This window comes from Cololabis saira, chromosome 1, assembly GCF_033807715.1.
Source record: "Cololabis saira isolate AMF1-May2022 chromosome 1, fColSai1.1, whole genome shotgun sequence".
Taxonomy (NCBI): Eukaryota; Metazoa; Chordata; class Actinopteri; order Beloniformes; family Belonidae; genus Cololabis; species Cololabis saira.
The window spans coordinates 56,890,873-56,917,927 of NC_084587.1; the positions used below are offsets into that span (position 1 = coordinate 56,890,873).

Genomic DNA, 27,055 nt, shown 5'->3' on the forward strand with positions numbered 1-27,055 from the left:
CAAAAAGGCCTTCACTTTGTCAGGAAAATAATAATAATAATAATAATAATAATAATAAAAATTCCTGCAAATACAATAGGGCCTTCGCACTGAAGGTGCTCGGGCCCTAATTAAAGCTGCAAGCAGCAATGAACGGGCCCTCGCACTCACGGCCACCGCCCCCCATAGGCATATCAGAAATGACACCACCCACGACATCCTATGTCAAACCATTGAAAAGTTATAGCAGAAAAAAGGGACAACCAATCAGAATAAGGGGCGGGGCTAATTCAGGCCAATGAAGGTCAAGGGCTCCATAAAGAATCTGATGACACCACCCACGACTCTCTATGTCAAACCATTCCAAAGTTATAGCACAAAATCGGGACAACCAATCAGAAGAAGGGGCGGGGCTAATTAAGGCTAACGAAGCTTAAGGACTCATTACAGAGTCCCATGGCACCACCCACGACTTCCTATGTCAAACCATTGAAAAGTTATAGCAGAAAAAAGGGACAACCAATCAGAAGAAGGGGCGGGGCTAATTCAGGCCAATGAAGGTCAAGGGCTCCATAAAGAATCTGATGACACCACCCACGACTCTCTATGTCAAACCATTCCAAAGTTATAGCAGAAAATCGGGACAACCAATCAGAAGAAGGGGCGGGGCTAATTAAGGCTAACGAAGCTTAAGGACTCATTACAGAGTCCCATGGCACCACCCACGACTTCCTATGTCAAACCATTCAAAAGTTATAGCAGAAAAAAGGGACAACCAATCAGAAGAAGGGGCGGGGCTAATTCAGGCCAATGAAGGTCAAGGGCTCCATAAAGAATCTGATGACACCACCCACGACTCTCTATGTCAAACCATTCCAAAGTTATAGCAGAAAATCGGGACAACCAATCAGAAGAAGGGGCGGGGCTAATTAAGGCCAACGAAGCTTGAGGACTCATTACAGAGTCCCATGACACCACCCACGACTCTCTATGTCAAACCATTCAAAAGTTATGGCAGAGAAAAGTATTCTAGGGGGCGCTGTTGAGCCGTTAGGCCACGCCCATTAATGCAAGCCATGAAATATCAAATTTATCACCAGGCCTGGCTTGCATGCAAAATTTGGTGGCTTTTGGAGAACTATCAAATATGGACCAATCAGATGAAGGGGGGGCGCGCCTTTTGGCGTCTAGCGTCGCCACGGTAACACTTTTGAAAGAGAAAAGTAATGCGCGTAGTCGCAGGATGGAGACGCACATTTTGATGTATAACACACTTGGGGAAACGTTACGGTTCGGGCTGAATTAACTGCCGAAGGAATGGCATAAATTTCGCCAAAATGACACGATTAATTCAAAATGGCCGACATCCTGTTCGGTTTCGGGCATGACCCCAAGAGACTTTTGTTTAAGTTGCGCCATGATACAGGTGTGTACCGATTTCCGTGCATGTACGTCTAACAGTATTGTGGGGCTTGAGGCACAAAGTTTTCAAGGGGGCGCTGTTGAGCCATTTTGCCACGCCCATTAATGCAAACCATTAAATACCAAATTTTTCGCCAGGCCTGGCTTGGGTGCAAGATTTGGTGCCTTTTGGGGAACTATCAAATATGGACCAATCACATGAAGGGGGGGTGCGCTTGTTGGCGTCTAGCGTCGCCACGGTAACACTTTGGAAAGAGAAAAGTAATGCGTGTAGTCGCAGGATGTAGACGCACATTTTGATGTATAACACATCTGGGTTCACGATACGGTTCGGGCTGAATTAATTCTCGAAGGAATGGCATATATTGCTCCAAAATTACGCGATTAATGCAGAATGTTCAAAATGGCCGACTTCCTGTTTGGTTTCGGCCATGGCGCCAAGAGACTTTTCTTTTAGTTGCGACATGATACAGGTGTGTATCGATTTTCGTTCATGTACGTCAAAGCGTATTATGGGGCTTGAGGCGCAAAGTTTTTTCTGTCTGAACCAAATAGATGAAGGGTGGGCACGCTTTTTGGCGTCTAGCGTCGCCACGGTAACGCTTTCGAAAAAGAAAAGTAATGCGTGGGGTCGGAGGATGGAGTCGCACATTTTGATGAATAACACACTTGGGGGAACGTTACGGTTCGGGCTGAATTAACTGCCGAAGGAAGGCATAAATTTCGCCAAAATGACACGATTAATTCAAAATGGCCGACTTCCTGTTCGGTTTCTCGACATGACGCCAAGAGACTTTTCTTTAAGTTGCGCCATGATACAGGTGTGTACCGATTTTCGTGCATGTACGTCAAACCGTATCGTGGGGCTTGAGGCACAAAGTTTTCAAGGGGGCGCTGTTGAGCCATTTTGCCACGCCCATTAATGCAAACTATTAAATATCAAATTTTTCGCCAGGCCTGACTTGCATGCAAAATTTGGTGACTTTTTGGGCACGTTTAGGGGGGCAAAAAGGCCTTCCTTTTGTCAGGAAAATAATAATAATAATAATTAAAGCTGCAAGCAGCGATGAACGGGCCCTCGCACTCACGGCCACCGCCCCCCATAAGTATATCAGAAACGACACCACCCACGACTCCCTATGTCAAACCATTCAAAAGTTATAGCAGAAAAAAGGGACAACCAATCAGAAGAAGTGGTGGGGCTAATTCAGGCCAATGAAGGTCAAGGACTCCATACAGAATCTGATGACACCACCCACGACTCTCTATGTCAAACCATTCCAAAGTTATAGCAGAAAATCGGGACAACCAATCAGAAGAAGGGGCGGGGCTAATTAAGGCTAACTAAGCTTAAGGACTCATTACAGAGTCCTATGACACCACCCACGACTTCCTATGTCAAACAATTAAAATGTTATAGCAGAAAAAAGGGACAACCAATGACAAGAAGGGGCGGGGCTAATTCAGGCCAATGAAGGTCAAGGACTCCATACAGAGTCCCATGACACCACCCACGACTTCCTATGTCAAACCATTCAAAAGTTATGGCAGATAAAAGTATTCTAGGGGGCGCTGTTGATGCCCATTAATGCAAACCATGAAATATCAAATTTATTGCCAAGCCTGGCTTGCATGCAAAATTTGGTGACTTTTGGAGAACTATCAAATATGGACCAATCACATGAAGGGGGGGCCCGCCTTTTGGCGTCTAGCGTCGCCACGGTAACACATTTGAAAGAGAAAAGTAATGCGTGTTGTCACAGGACGGAGACGCACATTTTGATGTATAACACACCTGGGTGCACATTACGGTTCGGGCTGAATTAACTGCCGAAGGAATGGCATAAATTTTGCCAAAATGACACAATTTATTCAAAATGGCCGACATCCTGTTTGGTTTCGGCCATGGCTCCAAGAGACTTTTCTTTAAGTTGTGCCATGATACAGGTGTGTAGCGATTTTCGTGCATGTACGTCAAACCGTATTGTGGGGCTTGAGGAACAAAGTTTTCTGGGGGGCACTGTTGAGCCATTTTGCCACGCCCATTAATGCAAACCATGAAATATCAAATTTATCGCCAGGCCTGGCTTGCGTGCCAAATTTGGTGCCTTTTGGGGAACTATCAAATATGGACCAATCAGATGAAGGGGGGGTGCGCTTGTTGGCGTCTAGCGTCGCCACGGTAACACTTTTGAAAGAGAAAAGTAATGCGGGTGGTCGCAGGATGGAGACGCACATTTTGATGTATAACACACCTGGATGCACGTTACGGTTCGGGCCGTATTAATTCTCGAAGGAATGGCATGTATTGCTCCAAAATTACGTGATTAATTCGGAATGTTCAAAATGGCCGACTTCCTGTTCGGTTTTGGCCATGGCGCCAAGAGACTTTTCTTTTAGTTGCGACATGACAAAGAAGTGTACCGATTTTCGTTCATGTACGTCACACCGCATTGTGGGGCTTGAGGCACAAAGTTTTTTCTGCCTGAACCAATCAGATGAAGGGTGGGCGCGCTTTTTGGCGTCTAGCGTCGTCACGGTAACGCTTTTGAAAGAGAAAAGTAATGCGTGGTGCCGGAGGATGGAGACGCATATTTTGATGTATAACACACCTGGGTGCTCGTTACGGTTCGGGCCGTATTAACTGCCGAAGGAATGGCATGAATTTCGCCAAAATGACACGATTAATTCAAAATGGCCGACATCCTGTTCGGTTTCGGGCATGACTCCAAGAGACTTTTCTTTAAGTTGTGCAATGATACAGGTGTGTACTGATTTTCGTGCATGTACGTCAAACCGTATCGTGGGGCTTGAGGCACAAAGTTTTCCGGGGGGCGCTGTTGAGCCATTTTGCCACGCCCATTAATGCAAACCATAAAATATCAAATTTTTCGCCAGGCCTGGTTTGCGTGCAAAATTTGGTGACTTTTTGGGCACGTTTAGGGGGGCAAAAAGGCCTTCCTTTTGTCAGAACAATAAGAAGAAGAAGAAGAAGAATAATTCCTGCAATTACAATAGGGCCTTCGCACTGCAAGTGCTCGGGCCCTAATAAAAATTCCTACAGATACAATAGGGCCTTCGCACTGAAGGTGCTCGGGCCCTAATAATAATAATAATTAAAGCTGCAAGCAGCGATGAACGGGCCCTCGCACTCACGGCCACCGCCCCCATAAGCATATCAGAAATGACACCACCCACCACTTCCTATGTCAAAACATTCAAAAGTTATAGCAGAAAAAAGGGACAACCAATCAGAAGAAGGGGCGGGGCTAATTAAGGCCAACGAAGCTTAAGGACTCATTACAGAATCCCATGACACCACCCACAACTTCCTATGTCAAACCATTCAAAAGTTATGGCAGAGAAAAGTATTCTAGGGGGCGCTGTTGAGCCATCTTGCCACGCCCATTAATGCAAACCATGAAATATCAAATTCATCGCCAAGCCTGGCTTGCATGCAAAATTTGGTGACTTTTGGAGAACGATCAAATATGGACCAATCAGATTTCAAAATGGCCGACTTCCTTTTCATTTTCGGCCATGGCTCCAAGAGACTTTTCTTTAAGTTGTGCCATGATACAGGTGTGTAGCGATTTTCGTGCATGTACGTCAAACCGTATTGTGGGGCTTGAGGCACAAAGTTTTCCAGGGGGCGCTGTTGAGCCATTTTGCCACGCCCATTAATCCAAACCATGAAACATCAAATTTATCGCCAGGCCTGCCTTGCATGCAAAATATGGTGACTTTTGGGGAACTATCAAATATGGACCAATCAGATGAAGGGGGGCCGCGCCTTTTGGCGTCTAGCGTCGCCACGGTAACACTTTTGAAAGAGAAAAGTAATGCGTGTAGTCGCAGGATAGAGACGCACATTTTGATGTATAACACATCTGGGTTCACGATACGGTTCGGGCCGTATTAATTCTCGAAGGAATGGCATATATTGCTCCAAAATTACGCGATTAATTCAGAATGTTCAAAATGGCCGACTTCCTGTTCGGTTTCGGCCATGGCGCCAAGAGACTTTTCTTTTAGTTGCGACATGATACAGGTGTGTACCGATTTTCGTTCATGTACGTCAAACCGTATTGTGGGGCTTGAGGCGCAAAGTTTTTTCTATCTGAACCAATCAGATGAAGGGTGGGCGCACTTTTTGGCGTCTAGCGTCGCCACGGTAACGCTTTTGAAAGAGAAAAGTAATGCGTGGTGTCGGAGGATGGAGACGCACATTTTTATGTATAACACACCTGGGTGCACGTTACGGTTCGGGCCGTATTAACTGCCGAAGGAAGGCATCAATTTCGCCAAAATGACGCGATTAATTCAAAATGGCCGACTTCCTGTTCGGTTTCTCGACATGACGCCCAGAGACTTTTCTTTAAGATGTGTACTGATACAGGTGTGTACAGATTTTCGTGCATGTACGACAAACCGCATTGTGGGGCTTGAGGCACAAAGTTTTCTAGGGGGCGCTGTTGAGCCGTTAGCCCACGCCCATTAATGCAAACCATTAAATATCACATTTTTCGCCAGACCTGGCTTGCATGCAAAATTTGGTGACTTTTTGGGCACGTTTAGGGGGGCAAAAAGGCCTTCCTTTTGTCAGAACAATAAGAAGAAGAAGAAGAAGAAGAACTAGAAAATTTCTGGAAATTCTGATATGGGCATGCCCTACCGCCCATTCGTCCCCTCTCGCTGCTTTGGTTTGGGGCTGTAGTGGTTGTGTTCGGGGTGGTTCTATGTCAGTTTGAGGTGTTTTTACGCTTGTATTTCATTCATTCCTGTGCTCCCAATAGTTATTAATGGGGCGCGCTTTTTGGCATCTAGCGTTGCCACGGTAACGCTTTTGACTGAGAATAGTAATGCCCATCGAGGCAAGATGGAGACGCATCTAACGATGTATGCCGTGCATGGGTGCATGTTCCGGTTCAGGCTATGTTAACGGATAGGTTTTTTTTTTCACCGTGGTACAAAACCCCATCCGAATGAATGGGGCCATTTGGCCTGGATTTTGACATAAAATTTCCTTAAATCCCAGCTTCATGAAATTTGAGTATGTTGAAGTCCACAGCGTGCCGAGTCAGGGGACATTTGTACGATGTCTCTACGATAACCTGTTGCCTAGCAACAAGCGTCCAAATTCAAACAGAAATAAAAAAGAAAATGAAAGGCCAATATCGCAAAAACTGTAATAATTAGCATAATGAGGTTGTAGGGTCTGTTAGTGCCAATCGGGCCGAGTGTTTGAAAGTTTCAACGATGTCTCTACGATAAAGTCCGGCCGAGCAATAAGCGTCCGAATTTTTGCCTTTTTTTTTGCTTTTTGGCGTCTAGCGTTGCCACGGTAACACTTTTTACTGAGAAAAGTAATGCCCATCGAGGAACGATGGAGACGCATCCAACGATGTATGCCATGTATGGGTGCATGTTCCGGTTCAGGCTATGTTAAAGGATAGGTTTTTTTTTCACCATGGTACAAAACCCCATCCGAATGAATGGGGCCATGTGGCCTGGATTTTGACATAAAATTTCCTTAAATCCCAGCTTCATGAAATTTGAGTATGTTGAAGTCCACAGCGTGCCGAGTTGGGAAACATTTGTACGATGTCTCTACGATAACCTGTTGCCTAGCAACAAGCGTCCAAAGTCAAACGGAAAAAAAAAAAAAAATGAAAGGTCAATATCACAGAAACTGTAATACTTGGCATAATGAGCTTGTACGTACCATTAGGGACAATCGGGCCGAGTGTTTGAAAGTTTGAACGATGTCTCTACGATAAAGTTCGGCCGAGCAATAAGCGTGGGAATTTTCGCCTTTTTTTTTGCTTTTTGGCAACTAGCGTTGCCACGGTAACCCCTATTACGGAGAAAAGTAATGCCCATCGAGGCATGATGGAGACGCATCCAACGATGTATGCCATGCATGGGTGCACGTTCCGGTTCGGGCCGTATTAACGGACGAAAAAAAGTGCGGAATAAGAATAATAATAAGAAAAGGGAAACCTTTTCTAGATACTAATATATCGCCTTCATTTTCATGTTTTTCCTCGTTTTTCCGGCCGTGTTTTAGTTTTTGGGGATTTTTTTTTCCCACATCCGAGCGGGGTCATGCTGTACACCCGTTGGTGCGCAGTGGGACTTTTGCGACTTTAGCTTGTTAGCAACATTGCCTTTTGGGCCATTCTGGACGATTGCAATATGGTCATGCCATTACTTGGCATGCCCATAATAATTCCTGCAATTACAATAGGGCCTTCGCACTGCAAGTGCTCGGGCCCTAATAATAAAAATTCCTGCAAATACAATAGGGCCTTCGCACTGCAAGTGCTCGGGCCCTAATTAAAGCTGCAAGCAGCGATGAACGGGCCCTCGCACTCACGGCCACCGCCCCCCCATAAGCATATCAGAAAAGACACCACCCACGACTTCCTATGTCAAACCATTCAAAGGTTATGGCAGAAAAAAGGGACAACCAATCAGAAGAAGGGGCGGGGCTAATTCAGGCCAATGAAGGTCAAGGACTCCATACAGAATCTGATGACACCACCCACGACTCTCTATGTTAAACCATTCCAAAGTTATATCAGAAAATCGGGACAACCAATCAGAAGAAGGGGCGGGGCTAATTAAGGCCAACGAAGCTTAAGAACTCATTACAGAGTCCCATGACACCACGCACGACTTCCTATGTCAAACCATTAAAAAGTTATAGCAGAAAAAAGGGACAACCAATCAGAAGAAGGGGCGGGGCTAATTAAGGCCAACGAAGCTTAAGGACTCATTGCAGAGTCCCATGACACCACCCAGGACTCTCTATGTCAAACCATTCCAATGTTATAGCAGAAAATCGGGACAACCAATCAGAAGAAGGGGCGGGGCTAATTAAGGCCAACGAAGCTTAAGGACTCATTACAGAGTCCCATGACACCACCCACAACTCTCTATGTCAAACCATTCAAAAGTTATGGCAGAGAAAAGTATTCTAGGGGGCGCTGTTGAGCCGTTAGGCCACGCCCATTAATGCAAACCATGAAATATCAAATGTATCGCCAAGTCTGGCTTGCATGCAAAATTTGGTGACTTTTGGAGAACTATCAAATATGGACCAATTACATGAAGGGGGGGCGCGCCTTTTAGCGTCTAGCATCGCCACGGTAACACTCTTGAAAGAGAAAAGTAATGCGTGTAGTCGCAGGATGTAGACGCACATTTTGATGTATAACACACCTGGGTGCACGTTATGGTTCGGGCTGAATTAACTGCCGAAGGAATGGCATAAATTTCGCCAAAATGACACAATTTATTCAAAATGGCCGACATCCTGTTCGGTTTCGGCCATGGCTCCAAGAGACTTTTCTTTAAGTTGTGCCATGATACAGGTGTGTAGCGATTTTCGTGCATGTACGTCAAACCGTATTGTGGGGCTTGAGGCACAAAGTTTTCAAGGGGGCGCTGTTGAGCCATTTTGCCACGCCCATCAATGCAAACCATGAAATATCAAATTTTTCGCCAGGCCTGACTTGGGTGCAAAATTTGGTGACTTTTTGGGCATGTTAAGGGGGGCAAAAAGGCCATCACTTTGTCAGAAGAAAAAAAAAAAAAATAATAATAATAATAAAAATTCCTGCAAATACAATAGGGCCTTCGCACTGCAAGTGCTCGGGCCCTAATAATAATAATAAAAATTCCTGCAAATACAATAGGGCCTTCGCACTGAAGGTGCTCGGGCCCTAAAAAATCCTACAGATACAATAGGGCCTTCGCACTGAAGGTGCTCGGGCCCTAAAAATACAAATAATTCCTACAGATACAATAGGGCCTTCGCACTGCAAGTGCTCGGGCCCTAATAATAATAACCACAATCACATGCTGTAACAATGCACCTTTCAATAACCATGTCTACCTCATACTGCTGCACATTTCACTTTAAAAAAAATTGTATATATGTTAATAAGAGCTGTCATTTGTCTATTTACTGTGAGTGAAAATAACTGATTCAAATTCCCTGTCTTGTTTGACCTGACTTGGCCAATAAACCTGAAACAGAATACGTTGATTCAACATTGATTACACATTGATTACAAACCAAAATCAATCTTTTTGACCACAATTCAAAATTGATTGTTGCTATCTGGGAACAGATCTCTGTCCTTAGTTTTTGTGTGATGTGATGTGTGTGTGTATAATACAGTACAGACCAAAGGTTTGGACACATGTTCTCATTCAAATAAATGGGGAAGTGTGTCCAAACTTTTGGTGTGTACTGTATATATGTGTGTATGTATGATATATATATATGTATATATCATACATACACACATACATACACATGTATGTAGATATATATCTATACATACACATATATATATATATATATATATATATATATATATATATATATATATATATATATATATATATATATATATATATATATATATATATATATATGTATATATGTATATATCATACATACACACATACATACACATGTATGTAGATATATATCTGAGACAATCTAGCTCTGGATAGCAAGATGCAGGCAGGTAAGCCATTGTATTCCCTTTGTCTAAGTTCTTGTTATAAATCTGTATTATCTGTAAATGATCACTCACACAACTGATTTAATTAAAGTTGTTGTATACATTTTCCCATTTCTAGGTATTTTATCAGTACTGTCTCTGTCCAGTGAGAGTATGTCATTGGCTTCAGAACTACCAAAGGTCTCATATGTAAAGGCAATTGATATCTGGCTCATTGCCTGTCTTCTCTTTGGGTTTTCATCCCTGGTGGAATATGCAGTAGTACAGGTTAGTTTTCACACACACACACACACACACACACACACACACACACACACACACACACACACACACACACACACACACACACACACACACACACACACACACGTACGTACGTACGTACGTACGTACGTACGTACGTATGTATGTATGTGTATATATTAGGGATGCAACGGTTCTCGGTATAAAACCGAACCATTCTGTTCGTCCTCCACGGTTCAACACGCCCTTGTGTGCTGCGGATTTTCGGTTTTGCCATTAATTAGGGCCCGAGCACCTTCAGTGCGAAGGCCCTATTGTATCTGTAGGAATTTTTTTTTTTCTTTCGTTCTTCTGACGAAAGGAGGGCCTTTTTGCCCCCCTAAACGTGCCCAAAAAGTCACCAAATTTTGCATGCAAGTCAGGCCTGGCGAAAAATTTGATATTTAATGGTTTACATTAATGGGCGTGGCAAAATGGCTCAACAGCGCCCCCTTGAAAACTTTATGCCTCAAGCCCCACGATACGGTTTGACGTACATGCACGAAAATCGGTACACACCTGTATCATGGCACAACTGAAAGAAAAGTCTCTTGGCGTCATGCCCTAAACCGAACAGGAAGTCGGCCATTTTGAATTAGTCGTGTCATTTTGGCGAAATTTATGCCATTCCTTCGAATGTTAATTCAGCCCGAACCGTAACGTGCCCCCAAGTGTGTTATACATCAAAATGTGCGTCTCCATCCTGCGACAACACGCATTACTTTTCTCTTTTCAAAAGCGTTACCGTGGCGGCGCTAGACGCCAAAAAGCGCACCCACCCTTCATCTGATTGGTTCGACAGAAAAAACTTTGTGCCTCAAGCCCCATAATACGGTTTGACGTACATGAACGAAAATCGGTACACACCTGTATCATGTCGCAACTTAAAGAAAAGTCTTTTGGCGCCATGGCCGAAACCTAACAGGAAGTCGGCCATTTTGAACATTCTGAATTAATCGCGTAATTTTGGAGCAATATATGCTATTCCTTCGAGAATTAATTCAGCCCGAACCGTATTGTGAACCCAGATGTGTTATACATCAAAATGTGTGTCTCTGGCCTGCGACGACGCACATTACTTTTCTCTTTCAAAAGTGTTACCGTGGCGACGCTAAACTCCAAAAAGCGCGCGTCCCCTTCATCTGATTGGTCCATATTTGATAGTTCTCCAAAAGTCACCAAATTTTGCATGCAAGCCAGGCCTGGTGATAAATTTGATATTTCATGGTTTGCATTAATGGGCGTTGCCTAACGGCTCAACAGCGCCCCCTAGAATACTTTTCTCTGCCATAACTTTTGAATGGTTTGACATAAAGAGTCGTGGGTGGTGTCATGGGACTCGGTATTGAGTCCTTGACCATAATTGGCCTGAATTAGCCCCGCCCCTTCTTCTGATTGGTTGTTCCTTTTTTCTGCTATAACTTTTGAATGGTTTGACATAAAGAGTCGTGGGTGGTGTCATGGGACTCGGTATTGAGTCCTTGACCATAATTGGCCTGAATTAGCCCCGCCCCTTCTTCTGATTGGTTGTTCCTTTTTTCTGCTATAACTTTTGAATGGTTTGACATAGAGAGTCGTGGGTGGTGTCATTTCTGATATGCTTATGGGGGGCGGTGGCCGTGAGTGCGAGGGCCCGTTCATCGCTGTTTGCAGCTTTAATTTTGCATTAATGCTTTACCATCCGCGTGTTTGTGCCTGTCATCCTGCTGCAGAAAAGTGCTCCGCGAGTCGTAGTCACTGTTGTAGCTCCGCCCACTCCCCCTCATCACTGTTGTAGCTCCACCTACTCCCCCTCATCACTGTTGTAGCTCCGCCCCCTCCCCCTCATCACTGTTGTAGCTCCGCCCACTCCCCCTCATCACTGCTGTGGCTCCGCCCCCTCCCCCTCATCACTGTTGTAGCTCCGCCCACTCCCCCTCATCACTGTTGTAGTTCCGCCCCTCCCCATCACTGTTGTAGCTCCGCCCCCTCCCCCTCATCACTGTTGTAGCTCCGCCCACTCCCCCTCATCACTGTTGTAGCTCCGCCCCCTCATCACTGTTGTAGCTCCGCCCACTCCCCCTCATCACTGTTTTAGCTCCGCCCACTCCCCCATCACTGCTGTAGCTCCACCCACTCCCCCTCATCACTGTTGTAGCTCCGCCCACTCCCCCTCATCACTGTTTTAGCTCCGCCCACTCCCCCATCACTGCTGTAGCTCCACTCACTCCCCCTCATCACTGTTGTAGCTCCGCCTACTTCCCCCCTCATCACTGTTGTAGCTCCGCCTACTCCCCCCTCATCACTGTTGTAGTTCCACCCACTCCCTCATCACTGTTGTAGCTCCACCTACTCCCCCTCATCACTGTTGTAGCTCCACCCACTCCCTCATCACTGTTGTAGCTCCACCCACTCCCCCTCATCACTGTTGTAGCTCCACCCACTCCCCCTCATCACTGTTGTAGCTCCACCTACTCCCCCCTCATCACTGTTGTAGCTCCACCCACTCCCCCTCATCACTGTTGTAGCTCCGCCCACTCCCCCTCATCACTGTTGTAGCTCCACCCACTCCCCCATCACTGTTGTAGCTCCACCCACTCCCCCTCATCACTGTTGTAGCTCCACCTACTCCCCCTCATCACTGTTGTAGCTCCACCTACTCACCCCTCATCACTGTTGTAGCTCCACCTACTCCACCCTCATCACTGTTGTAGCTCCACCCACTCCACCCTCATCACTGTTGTAGCTCCGCCCACTCCCCCAACACTGCTGTAGCTCCACCCACTCCCCCTCATCACCGTTGTAGCTTCGCCCACTCCCCCTCATCACTGTTGTAGCTCCACCCACTCCCCCTCATCACTGTTGTAGCTCCGCCCACCCACCCCTCATCACTGTTGTAGCTCCACCCACTCCCCCTCATCACTGTTGTAGCTCCGCCCACTCCCCCATCACTGTTGTAGCTCCGCCCACTCCCCCTCACACAGAGCAGAGCTCGTGCTCGCCATGAGGACGAGCGGGACAGTTGAGAAAAAAAGTTGGAAGAAGCACCGGCTTCATTCAAATCTCCGGTGTGGCATCATTCCGGTTTCGCTGTTGATTACAACGACGATGGAGTGAAAATAGTTACAGAGCTTTTCCTGTCTGTAATAATTGCTTGAGACCGGCTAGTGGAAGATCAGAGTCTCCGCCTGGTCAGTGAAACGTTACACTGACCGGCCGAGACGGCTCTGATCTTCCACTAGCCGGTTTATTTACAAGAAGGAAATCAACAGCTTTACAGTCATAAACAAAGGCAGACTCCAACTCTAACGTCTCAGGCAAACTCCCCCAACAATTAAACTAGAACACCTGAAGAAACCTCGGGGTTCAGCCCTCCCTCCCTCTGCCACCACCGCTCCTTCATGACATGACGTGCAGTCCGGTGACAGGCAGAGAGACGAGAGAATTCAGGCTGATCTCCCCAACTTTGTAACGCTCCCATATCAGGGTCGCTACAATATTTTGTATTAATATATATTGTAATAATTATAATAATAATAATTATAATAATTTGCTTTGCGTCGGACGGTTCACTCCCCTGCGTCGTCCATATATTTCTGATACAACTCGTCGGGCATTATCCCTTACGTATTTAGTAGTGTATACTGTACTTACTGTACTGAGTTGTCAAGATTAAGAGGCTGTTGACTATAAAGAATTATAGTAATTAACATTTTGAAAAGTGACAAGAGAAATAAACAGACCATTTTGGAAAATAAGCTCTCTTCGACACGCACCTTACACCGTATGTATATATATATATATATATATATATATATATATATATATATATATATATATATATATATATATATACACAGTATATGTATATATATATATATATATATATATATATATATATATATATATATATATATACACACACATACATACACACACACAATTGAATTGGGCCACGTGACTTCATCTGCCGTTTTGAATCACACAAGACTTGAACACCACCTGATCCTGTCTGCTATTTTTACCATTCGCACGTGTATGAAAAGCCATCTTGTCACACAAACACATTTGTATATAGACTGATTGTTTCATGTTTAGTTATTGTTTGCTTATATGTAGTTTAGAGATCAGAACTAATTCCAGGTACCATTGATTGCTATTGTTGACACGTCTGTGAAAAAATTCAGATCTATCTGAACGGGAGAAGTTGTTGTCAATTTACACATATTCGTAACATTTGCAGTTTGCAAAGGCCTGTGCTTGGACTCCTTCCTTTCAGGTTACTCTATAGCACCCTCTCTGGTCACAGGCTGGCAGGCATAGAATAACAGTTATTCTTAGAAATGTATTGTGCTGTTGAGTTCTTAATCCCTGATATTCAGGTGGTGCCCCATTTTGATTCAATCATTTTGATAATCTATTATGTTATTAATAGTTGTGATCAGACAGATCAAGTATTAATAAACCTTTAATAACTAAACAAACACTTCCTTTTTTGCACAACACATTGTGTTGGCTATTACCAACTGAAGTTGGGTGTATTAGATAGATATGTATTTTGTTGCACTAGTTAAAACCCATAAACATTTGTCAGTTGATGGAACTCTAATATCTTGCCACTCAAGTCCAAAAAGCTGTTGTTCCGTAAGACCAAATTGTGGCATTATTTGGAACGCCCATCTCCAAACGAAAGGCCAAGTTCCATATAATAGGGTATGTCAGAGACAGGCTGTGAAGACACCCCAAGAAGACCAATTCTTCACTTAGGTAACATAGGCTGTCTTCTACAGTGTTCCAGGCAAGGTTTGCTGGACAATATGACCGCCCAGACAATCTGGAACAGACTGCACACAGCCAATCTCTGGCCTCATAAGACTGCCAGGAGGCCTGCTATGACTGATCCTTCTGTTGTTCAACCGCGGCGAAATGGAGTGACGGAGAAGTCCGAAGAGTTCACGACGGCGTCACGGCAACGTGGTAGGCTCTGCATTGGTTTAACGCAGAACCATAATTCAGGCTTTATCAGGAAAATAACAACTAAACAGCACAATCAGTCTCAAGGTAGTTGTTATTCTAGTGTGCCAGCCTGATGCCAGGGGTGGCGCTATACAGTAACAGTGAAGGAAGGAGTCCGAGTACAGGCCTTTGCAACCAGCAAATATAACAAATATGTGCAAAATAAACACAAACAACTTCTCTCATTCAAATGAATCAGAATGTATTTGTAAGTGTTAAACGATAAAGAAACAACACTTGGAATAAAGTCCGATGCCTAAACTACACACAAACAACAACTAACTAAACATTAAAGACAAACTTCAGATTATGTACGTGTGTGTGTGTGTGTGTGTGTGTGTGTGTGTGTGTGTGTGTGTGTGTGTGTGTGTGTGTGTGTGTGTGTGTGTGTGTGTGTGTCAGGACGTCGTCAAGCCATGTGAGACACCAAAGAAAGATGGCTGCCGACATCACATGATGTAAACAACAAAATGGCTGACATCACGTGACGTGGACCAGAAGGAAAATGGCGAACAAAGTCACGTCACGTAGAACGCCAAAGAAAGGTGGCGGACTTCGTATGCTTTTCAAAACTGCGGGGCAGGTTTCCCTTCGCCCAGTGGTAACTGGTAGTATTGGAGGCTGTCAAAATTCTGTTTAAAGAAAATCTGATTGCGTGTTCAAAAATTGGAAGAAGGAAATGATCTGATCAAAATTCACCAGAGGCTTTTATTGTACAGAATTGTGAGCTCACGGGTCCTACACCAACAAGTTGAAGGGATAAAACACTGACTGTCCTCAGATGCAATAAAAGACGACAACCGCATAACGTAAACATAAATACTACAGCTGGAGATGGTTTAGACTTTGCTGCTCCCGTGGTTGAGTGGTCCTGGAGTCTCGTCTCCCTATCTCCCCCATGAAGATGGCAGGTACACTGAATGCTTTTGAAAGATGAGGAATTATTATTAGACATAAATATTGTATTTGACATGAGATATGAAATTCTACTGATCAAGAACAAAATAAGCCAAAGAAAATGAAAGACATGAAATGTCAAAAGATGGCTTGAAAAGGTACATTTTTTCGGTACCTTTAGCGTTCTGCTGTTTCCCACTCAGGAGCCAGTGTGCAGAGCAAACTCCACTACACTGACTCTAAACTTTTAACAGGAAAACAGGAGGACAAACCGCCTTGGTAGTGAGGGAACACGTTATCGGGGCCACCTACACAGGCCTATAACAATTCAATCTCTTGTCTAGTTCTATAGCTGCAGCTATGACTACTGACTCTAACACACTAGAGTTTACACCAACTAGAGGTTTACTAACACCAACTAGAGGTTTACTAAACACTAACTATAGGCTTTACTGAACAGAAAGGTTTTAAGTTTGGTTTTAAAGGTGGAGGTGGTTTCAGCCTCCTTAACCCAGATCTGAAGTTGGTTCCATAGTAATGGTGCCTGATAGCAGAAGGCCGTCCTTCAAATCTACATTTCTAGGATACTCTAGGAACTACGAATAAAAACCTGCACTCCGAGGACGGAGAGCTCTGCCAGGAACATAAGGCACTATCAGGTCTTGCAAATATTGCGGCGCTAAGCCGTTTTGGGCTTTATACGCAAGTAATACAATTTTAAATTGGATTCAGAATTTTACGGGTAACCAATAGAGCGACGTGGAGAGACGTGGCCTCTCTTACTGATCCCTGTCAGCACTCGCGCTGCTGCATTTTGGATCAGCTGGAGGATATTCAGCAAATTACTTGGACATCCTGCGAATAACACAACACAGTAATCTAGCGCCAAGAGACTTTTCTTTAAGTAGCGACATGATACAGGTGTGTACCGAGTTTCGTGCATGTACGTCAAAATGTATTGTGGGGCTTGAGGCACAAAGTTTTATCTCTATGGACCAATCAGATGAAGGGGGAGCGCGCTTTTTGGTGTCTATCGTCGCCACGGTAACGCTTTTGACTGAGAAAAGTAATGCGCATCGTCGTAGGATCGAGACGCACATTTTGATGTATAACCAGGGCTGCACATAATTATTTTGGTGTGGTGCTCAGAGGAGCCCCTGGATATGTGACTTGGGGCTCCAAAAACGCGGTGACCCGTCTCGCCAGATTGATAAAAGAGGGATGCAGGAATAAGTTATAGGAAAAACTATATTTATTAACTTATAAAGATGAATTAACAAATTATGGTGCGTGTTAGTCTGTAGAGTCAGTATAAAAGTTACAGTTTTTATCGGCCAGATTGGGATGCTCACGGCATATTTTGCACCTAGGGTTGCCAATTTTCAGAAATAGAAATAAAGGACGCCCCGATTTCAGCAGCGCAGGAGCCAAAAAAAAGCCCCAAAACTTCTAAACTGCATAAAAAATGTGTTTATTTTATATGAAAAAACGTGTTCTTTAATAGCATTGAAATTGCAGCCAACCATATAGCAGCTGAAATAGCCTCCTATGCTATGTATGTCCACATCAGCCAAGGTGTAGAATATTGCTTCAGGTGAAGAATATGGTGTAAAAGTTAACTTATTTCAATAATTCAACTAGAATATGGTGTAAAAGTTAACTTATTTCAATAATTCAACTAGAATTTGGTGTAAAAGTTAACTTATTTCAATAAATCAACTAGAATATGGTGTAAAAGTTAATTTATTTCAATAATTCAACTAGAATATGGTGTAAAAAATAATCTATTTCAATAATTCAACTTAAAAGGTGAAACTAATATATTACCTAGTCTTATTACATGCAAAGCAAGATATTTTGAACCTTTACTTGTTATAATTTTGATGATGGAATTGTTTATTGAATTCATAAAATATTCTTTAATTTATTTTTTATTTGGGGTTTTCATAAACTGTGAGCCATAATCAGAGAGCAGCATCTAGCTGGTGCAGGTAACTGCTGCACGCAGTGACGGACACTGGCGGATTTATGGTTCCGCGTTGCACCAACGCAGAGCTTACGGGGTAGGATACGCGGGAACGCGAACGTACGGTATGCGTCGCCGCGTAACATCATGCAGCCACTTCTCGGCGAACACACGTTTTCTGTTCGATTCGGGTAGTGGTTCAGTTTGGCGTCTCTTTGTAGTTGGTGGTGGTGGAACGCCAAAATAATTACTTCATGGCGCTTGCTTCTTGGACATTTTGACGAGACGTGTCGGGGTTTGTTCAGTAAAGCTGATCCTTACCTCTCTTCCTGCCCAACCCACCGCCGCCACGATCATGGAGGGGGAGTAAAGACGCGCTGTGATTGGCCAGTACCAACTTTGAGTGGCAGTTCTGGGGAAAAGCTCTCGCAATACATTTTTTAATATTAGTATTCTGGTCTGGCCACAACCAATAATATGAGCCCCAGCTGTTGGTACGCAAAAGCGCTTCGCAGCACAAGATTGACAGCCCACTGTGGATTTTGATGGCGCATGCGCTCTGGCGGCCCACTTATGTGCAGCCCTGTGTATAACACACCTGGGTGCACGTTACGGTTCGGGCGAAGAAGCGGCTGAAGAATTGTCATAAATTGCGCCAAAATTACATGATTCATTAAAAATGGCCAACTTCCTGTTCGGTTTCGGCCATGGCGCCAAGAGACTTTTCTTTAAGTTGCGACATGATACATGTGTGTACCGATTTTCATGCATGTACGTCAAACCGTATTGTGGGGATTGAGGCACGAAGTTTTCTAGGGGGCGCTGTTGAGCCATTAGGCCACGCCCATTAATGCAAACCGTTAAATATCAAATATTTCGCCAGGCCTGGCTTGCGTGCAAAATTTGGTGACTTTTGGGGCACGTTTAGGGGGGACAAAAAGGCCCTCATTTCATTGTAAAAATAAAAACAAGAAAATGAAATCCGCGCATGACTTTCACCCCCCCCCCCCCCCCACACACACACACACACACACACAAATGTGGTCTTAAAATCGGGGCTGGTCTCAGAGTGAGGCCTCAGAGCCAGGTCCCCAAAGTTGAAATTGACGCTTCCCATGTTCACATAGGACTGTGGCCCAATACTTCACTGTCAGGCCCATTTACACTGATGTCAGCAACATGTGCACTGGAACCTGAACATGTAGAGGACCGTTATGTTCAGCGATGAGTCTAGTTTCTGCCTATGGCAGTTAGATCATAGGATCAAAGTGTGGAGAAGACACGGAGAACACTATGCTGATTGCATAGCTAGAGTAACATCTTTTGATGGAGGCAGTGTGATGGCGTGGGGCGGCATCTCACTCACTGAAAAAAAGAGATTCTGCGACCAGTGGCAATCCCATATTTCCAGTATGGGACCAAGCTAACCTCCAAGATAATAATGCTCAACCCCACAGAGCGGGGTTTATCAGACTACTTCCAGAAGTTGGGAATGAAGAGGATGGAATGGTCTGCCTACAATCCTTACCTCAACCCACTGAACACTTGGGCATAATGTTCATGCCAGAGTGCAGTTAACTGGTTCCTGACCAAAACATTTTCATTTTCATACTTTCCTGTAAAACTCAGGCAGCAGCAGACAGAGCTATTCCAGAAATACGTATAACATCAGGAGACGAATCCACAAATCCTAAAATCATTAATGATCAGTTCAGACAGTTTTATAGTAATCTTTATACATCAGAATCCAATGTTGATACTTCGGAAATCAATGATTTCCTAGACAAAATTAACATTCCAGTAATTGGGCCGTCGGCTCGGGCTAGTATTGATGTTGCCATATCACCAGAGGAAATCACTCAAGCTATAAACTCTATGCACAGCGGCAAAGCAGCGGGGCCGGACAGTTTCCCCATAGAATTTTATAAAGCCTTCTCCACAAAGTTAACTCCCATACTAGGTTCAGTATACAAAGAAGCATTTGTAGCCAAGAGGTTGCCGGAGACGATGACACAAGCCACTATTGCAGTTTTACCTAAAAAGGGCAGAGACCATAAGTCCATGAGTATTCTCTGTTGTGATTATAAAATTCTCACTAAGATTCTTTCTCATCGGCTTGACACAGTGATCCATCAGATTATGCACCTGATCAGACTGGTTTTGTCCCTGGTAGACAATCTTTTTATAACATGCGTCGGCTTTTCAACGTACTTTACCCTTCTCAGTCCACCCAGTGGCCAGAAGAATAATGTCGCTCGATGCGGAGAAGGCCTTCGATCGTATTGAATGGAGGTTCCTTCTAACGGTCTTAGAAAAGTTTGGATTTGGCCCATCGTTTATCAATTGGATCACACTTCTTTATACGGCTCCTAAGGCTGCAGTTCTGACCAACTCTATATGTTCAGATTACTTCGGCCTTCAGCGTTCGGTCCGCCAGGGTTGTAGTCTCTCTCCATATTTATTTGATCGCTATTGAGCCTTTAGCTATAACACTCATAGAGGATGATAGAATAGCTGGCATTGAGAGGCGGGGCTCCTTACACAAGGCCTCGCTTTACGCGGACGACCTGCTCATATACATATCAAATCCAATTCAATCTATCCCTCCGCTCATTGACACACTTACTCATTTTGGTAGGCTCTCGGGCTATACATTGAATTTTTCCAAAAGTCTTTTTTTTCCAATTAACCAGCTGGCCTTGGATCTTACTTATACTGACCTCCCGTTTAAATTGGAAGTTCATTCATTTACTTACCTGGGAATCTCTGTTACTCGATCCTATAAGGATCTGTATGAGCATAACTTTAAGAAGCTTCTAGACCGCACAAGACTGGATCTTGAGAGATGGGCTTCATTGTCCATGAGATACCTAGCGTTCACTTTTTCAGATTCCTCCAAGTTCGTAGTGATGCTAGAGAACATTTTTCATTCCCAACTATGCCGGACGAGAGCATAATAGACACTATACTAGACTGGAATCCATACACCAAGGGTAGTATTTCAAAGATATATATGACAACACAGGATATCGGCCCTCCTCTCTTGGACAAAACCAAATCAGCCTGGGAACAAGATCTAAGTTTAGAGCTCGGAGAAGGGATCTGGGAACGCTCTCTGGGGCGCATTCACACCACCTCTTTATGTCTTAGACATTGTTTGATTCAATTCAAAGTAATTCATAGTTTGCATTTCTCGAGAGAAAAAAAAATCTAAAATTCATCCTGATGTTGACCCTACTTGTATAAGATGTCACCTGAAGCCTCTATTGGACATATGTTCTGGGGTTGCACGGCTCTGACGACATTTTGGAAGAATATTTTCGATGCCTTCTCGACCATTTATCATATGATTATTGAACCCAACCCTATGACTGCTATATTTGGAGTTCCCACGGATGATGCACCAGTTACCTCTCTCTCCTCAAGCCAATTTTAGAAATCTGACAAACCCCCAACATTCACAGAATGGGTCAAAGATGTGATATATTTTATACCTTTAGAAAAGGTTACCCTGATGAAGGTCTTCTGACCGAAAGCTTGGTTTATTAAAGATACTTGCATTGATCCAAGTGTGCAGATCCTCTTTTTTACATAGTCTACACATGGTTTTCTGGCACCTTGGCATATTTTGGTCGTGAGTGCGGTGACTGGCTCCTGGTTTAGAAAAGCTCAGATACAACAAATTCAAATCTCGCTAAAAATGTATAAAGGCCTGGTCCCCTTTCTAAGAATTCGTCCTTACGCTGTCTTTCGATGATGTAGCTTAGCATTTATTTTTGTCATGTTTACAGTGTTACTAGGATGTGTGGAAACCCTCAATTGTACTATTAACTGACAAATGTTTGAACTAATGTGTAACCCTTAACCGTCCATGTGTTATTCATCTATTTATTTATTTTATCATCATTATTGTTGTTATTATTACTAATGTTATTTTAATTATGTATTTTATTTTATCTTTTTTTTATCTCCTTTTTTTCCCAATATTATGTTTTATTGCTATTATCTTCTTTGTATGTGGGAACCGGGGAGGGTGGGATATATGTGGGGTTGTATGTCTTACAAAATATTGAAAAATCTTATAAATAAAGTTGTAAAAAAAAAAGAAAGAATTAGGTGTGTTAAATCAGGAAAACATCTAAAACATGTAGGATACCGGCCCTCAAGGACCAGGATTGCCCACCTGATCTAAAGGCTTAAACATAAGCGTTGGTCATAATGCAAATTATTCATATTATATATCATATATATCCAATATTTAATTAAATATTTCTTTAAAGAATTTCTTTCTTTAAAGAACTTTTACTTCAACCCACCAATGAGATTACATAAATCAATGGCTTTAAAATTGCAGAAACCTTTCATTTCCAGTAATGCTCTTGAATCTTGTTTTGTAGGTGATGCTGAATAGTCCCAAACGGATTGAGGAAGAAAAAGCCAAAATGGCCACAAAGGAAAAAGCTTTGCAAGAAAAAGAAGGAAAGAAGCCTCCACAAAAATCTAACAACACAGTCAATGGGACAGGTGGAACACCTGTGCACATCAACACTTTACAGGTGAAGACAACTTACTGCATGAACTAATAAGTATTTGAATATATTTTAGTTTAAGTGGCATGCAAAGGTTTTGAGAATCAAAAATATAAAATGAATTAGTACTGGTACACAAATCTATAAACAAAATCAACCATTTTTAACTGATTAGCTGTCCCCAAAAACATGTTTTTGTGTTGAAACTTTTGCGTGTCATTACTTTTTGTGTCTTTAAAACATCAATAACATCAATAAAGATAGTTAAAATTCTATCTTGAACACAAGTCAATGCGCTTACTTTAACGAGGGTAAATGACAAATGACTAACTTGAACCTTTCTTAGGCATGTTTTAAGACCAGAAAAAGGAAGGTTCCATTTTAAACTGAAAATTTTCCTTGTTATTGAAAATAAATTGCAGCTTGATGCTTAATACATTGTGTATTATAGTTTCTTCTTTCAGTGAAAATATAACACTGCTCTTATAGAATAGATATACCTTTGCTAAGTAGAGTTTGTCTTAGTAGAAAATCATTAGACTCTATGTTTTGGACTAAACCTGAAAACATAACTGAACCCATTTGAAACTGAATGGCAAAATGCCTGAAGTGATAAAATCAGCTCACCTTATTCAATGCATCTCTATCTTTTATCAGGTGGTGGAAAATCGCTGTAAGAAGGTTTGCACCTCAAAGTCAGATCTTCGTTCCAATGACTTCAGCATTGTGGGATCTTTGCCTCGAGACTTTGAACTTTCCAACTTTGACTGTTATGGTAAACCAGTTGAAGTTACAGGAGCCCTCAAGTCCCAGAACAAAACCAACAAAAAAAAACCACCACCCAAACCCGTCATACCTGCAGCTGCAAAACGTGTCGATCTATATGCAAGAGCACTCTTCCCCTTCACCTTCCTATTCTTCAATGTTGTTTACTGGTCAATCTATCTGTGAGAGAGGAAAGGAAAAGTAGGATGACGATTAAGTGATTTGTAGAGACCACCTACAGCCATATTGAAGCTATTTTTAACTGAAATATGACAGTAAATGCATATACTGAACTGTGTTAGTTTTTGAAATATTTTAGAGATATGTGTGGGAAGCTGCATAGAATGCTTGGGTCCCTGGGAGTAACAGTAATTTTAATGCAAATAGAAAAACCTTGTCGCTGTTTGCTTATCTCCCCTTAAAGTCTATGCATTTTTATCTATGCATGTGTTTGTCTGCTAGAGGACATTGCATGTCATGTTACTGTTGTAGATGCACCTATACTTCCTAACTATTAGTTATTTGAGTTATCAAACTCTAAAATGGGCAATAGAGGGAATGTTCATGACGTCACAGATGCGACTTCACAGCGGGTTACGCCCACTGAGTGTCAGAAAGACTGAGTGACAGAAAGACTGAGTGTCAGAAAGACTGAGTGACAGAAAGACTGAGTGTCAGAAAGACTGAGTGTCAGAAAGACTGAGTGTCAGAAAGACTGAGTGGCAGAAAGACTGAGTGTCAGAAAGACTGAGTGGCAGAAAGACTGAGTGTCAGAAAGACTGAGTGGCAGCGTAAACTTTCAGTTTGAGCAACTGGAAAACATCTAAAATGGGAAAGAGCTGTTGTGCGATCGACTGGACTCATAGATTTAGCAAGAAATCAGAGTTATCGTTTTACAGACTGACGAAAAGTAAGCTTAAGAGAGACAAATGGATCGCTGCAATTCACAGAAACAACTGGATTCCAGACACCGAAACGTGGATTTGCGGTTCCCATTTAGTATCAGGTAATGTTGGATTTTTGGGTAGCTAACGTTAAACGGTCAAATCATATAGGAGGGAAATTCGTTGTCCTCATCACTTTAATTTCACCAACAAATCCTGCCTTGAAGTCAGACCAAGCCTCAAGACTTTTGTAAGCCTTCAAGCTTTGCTTCATGTATTTCCTCAGCGTAGAAATTAAGTACATTTAAATATCAGGAAACTCGTGGCCAAATATTAATGTCCATGGACCACTGGTTCTTGGGGTAACTGTATGGGTCTCTGTCAAATCCAACTGACTTTAATTTAAGCTGGTAATCAGCTGTTATCCCGTCTTCTCCACTAGTTGCAGACATTTTTGCTGATGTTTTGCCACTCAGTGTGAGTAAGGGGGCTGGTCCAGTGGGGAAGTGACGTCAATGCAGACCCTCTATACTATACTATATTTAAAAAAAACTAGACATAATATTTAAGAAAAATAAATGAAAAGCAAAAATACATTTGTCTCTAACTTTTTTTATGGTACTATATTGTTATTGCTATAATAGTCGTATGTCATGATGTGATTTATTGTATATCATCTTGAGAATTCTATGAAAAGTGCTGAATTTTGAGAGATTTTTCACATCAGTTTGGATGCTGTGCTGCTTGAAGGATTTTCACCATTACTTTTGGCACGTTTGAACATGTGTTATGCTAACCAGCCATAACAGTGGATACATTGTTTCTAAGTACAAGCAGCTGAACAAGATTTCAAAAGCTCAAAAACTACCAACAAAGATGTGGATGTAGAACAGGATGTCTTGATTATTATAAGGAACATGATGTCACTCGCATCATGCAAAAAGGTAAAAGAAGTGATGATGGCCAGTCCAGGCTTGGTCTGTTTGCAGTGCAGTAGTGAATTGCTGGCTGTTCTGCAGAGATGTTGTTGTTGGTGATTATGACCTCCTGACCGTTCTACAGCATTGTCCCTACATCTCCCAAAGAGGTATACGGAAAATGACCTCTATGCCAAAGCAGAACATCTACATTGGTGAAACATCAAGAAATTACATAACAGTCAAGAAATTACAGGAAACATCACTGCCCTGTCAACATGGAAACATGCTAGCAAAGATGCAGATGGTGCAACAACTGCCCTGTGTATGGATGCTTAAAGTGTGATGTACCACTCCACATTGAGTGCTTCAAGACTTTTCATGGAGAGTGAAGCATGCAAGGTGGGCTTTGCTCCTATGTTGAATAGATCAAATTTACTGAAACTGGTTAAAGCGACTACAAACAGAGCCGGATTAACGCAAAGGCAGACTAGGCACGTGCCTAGGGCCCGACAGGGGGGGGGCCCAGACAGAGGGACAAAAAAAAAAAAAAAAAAAAAAAAAAATTTTTTTTTTGTCTGCACACATATTAATGGTTGATAACATGCCGGTAAAAACCTAAGGCGTATATATATGTGCATTATTACTATATTTAGTATACATACATATATATATACGCATACATACGCACAGGGCCGCCGTAAGGGATGTGCGAACCGTGCGACCGCACGGGGCCTGGCGCCCCAAGGGGCCTGGTGCTATGGACCGTTTTTTTTTTTCCTCCAACTTTTTTTTTTTTTCCTTATAAATATCAACAGTCACGTTCCATTACAGACCTAAATGTGTACTAGTCTGTGCATATCAATAAATATATGTGCAATGATGCGCGTGTCTGTTGTTCAATACAACTGATCAGACCGAGCGCAGACACAAGCTAGTCTGATCCAGACGGTGGAGTTGGAACAAACTGTCACACAATGTCGAGAGAACGAGACAGATTCAGGAAATTTCCATCAGGGGATGAAAAAAGAAAAAAACTAAAGAAAATGGAAGAGTTTAATGCCTCTCTGAAAGGCACGTTTGATAAATTTGTTACAAAAATCACTGATCCGCCCGGGTCTCAAGCAGCCATGGGGCCCCGCGTCGAGGTAAGCCCAGATGATGATGAGGCAGGGGAAGGTATCCAGTATTTTGCTAATTGGAGAGTTAAAATTGCGCATATAGACACCCGATCCGACCCGAAAAACCCAAAAATTTTGCGGGCCCCCCTGGCTATTTCACACAGGGCCTCGCAAACCTCTCAAACGGCTCTGCATACGCATACACATACATACATATACACATACAGACATACATACTACAGCACACTTTGTCTTACTGCAAATTCTATTGGTCTTTGTAGATTTGACTTCTTATTTAACTATTCAATTTAATCAACACATTTAATTAAGATTTTCTGCAAAATGCTCACAATCGATAAGATAAGGATAATTTAATAGCATTTAATAGAGCATTGTAATAACGTATAAATAATAAAAATCTAAAAATAGTCTGATAGACTGTTTAATATACAACACATGACTTATTTTGGAATACAAAGAACCAAGTTGACTATGACTTTGCTATGTAAAATGTGAATTAAGTTTTATTAGTAACTTTGGTAAGTTTAAGATTTCATAAATAACATCGATGGAGGGGGGCCCAAAAATCACAGGCTGCCTAGTGTAGTCCATTTATTTAATCCGGCTCTGACTACAAATTAACTATTTACATTTTTGTCCCTTTATAGTACCCTAAAATATGCACTGCCTTTACAGCTGTTTGAGTATTTCTGAGGAACAGTAAATGCTTACATGCAGTGAGTTATGTTTTTATT

General features: G+C 42.7%; 1 protein-coding gene across 5 annotated transcripts in view; it reads left to right on the forward strand.

The window, feature by feature from the left end:
- Window positions 1–25,646, forward strand: part of LOC133449087 (glycine receptor subunit beta-like) — a 131,168-nt gene extending 105,522 nt beyond the window's left edge. For all 5 annotated transcript variants that reach the window (XM_061728222.1, XM_061728229.1, XM_061728237.1 and 2 more), the window contains 3 exons: window positions 10,063–10,211; window positions 22,482–22,640; window positions 23,271–25,646. In XM_061728222.1, coding sequence (XP_061584206.1) covers window positions 10,063–10,211; window positions 22,482–22,640; window positions 23,271–23,564 — 602 coding nt within the window. In that variant the 3' untranslated portion in view covers window positions 23,565–25,646. The remainder of the gene's footprint in view (window positions 1–10,062; window positions 10,212–22,481; window positions 22,641–23,270) is intronic.
- Window positions 25,647–27,055: the final 1,409 nt, after the last annotated feature.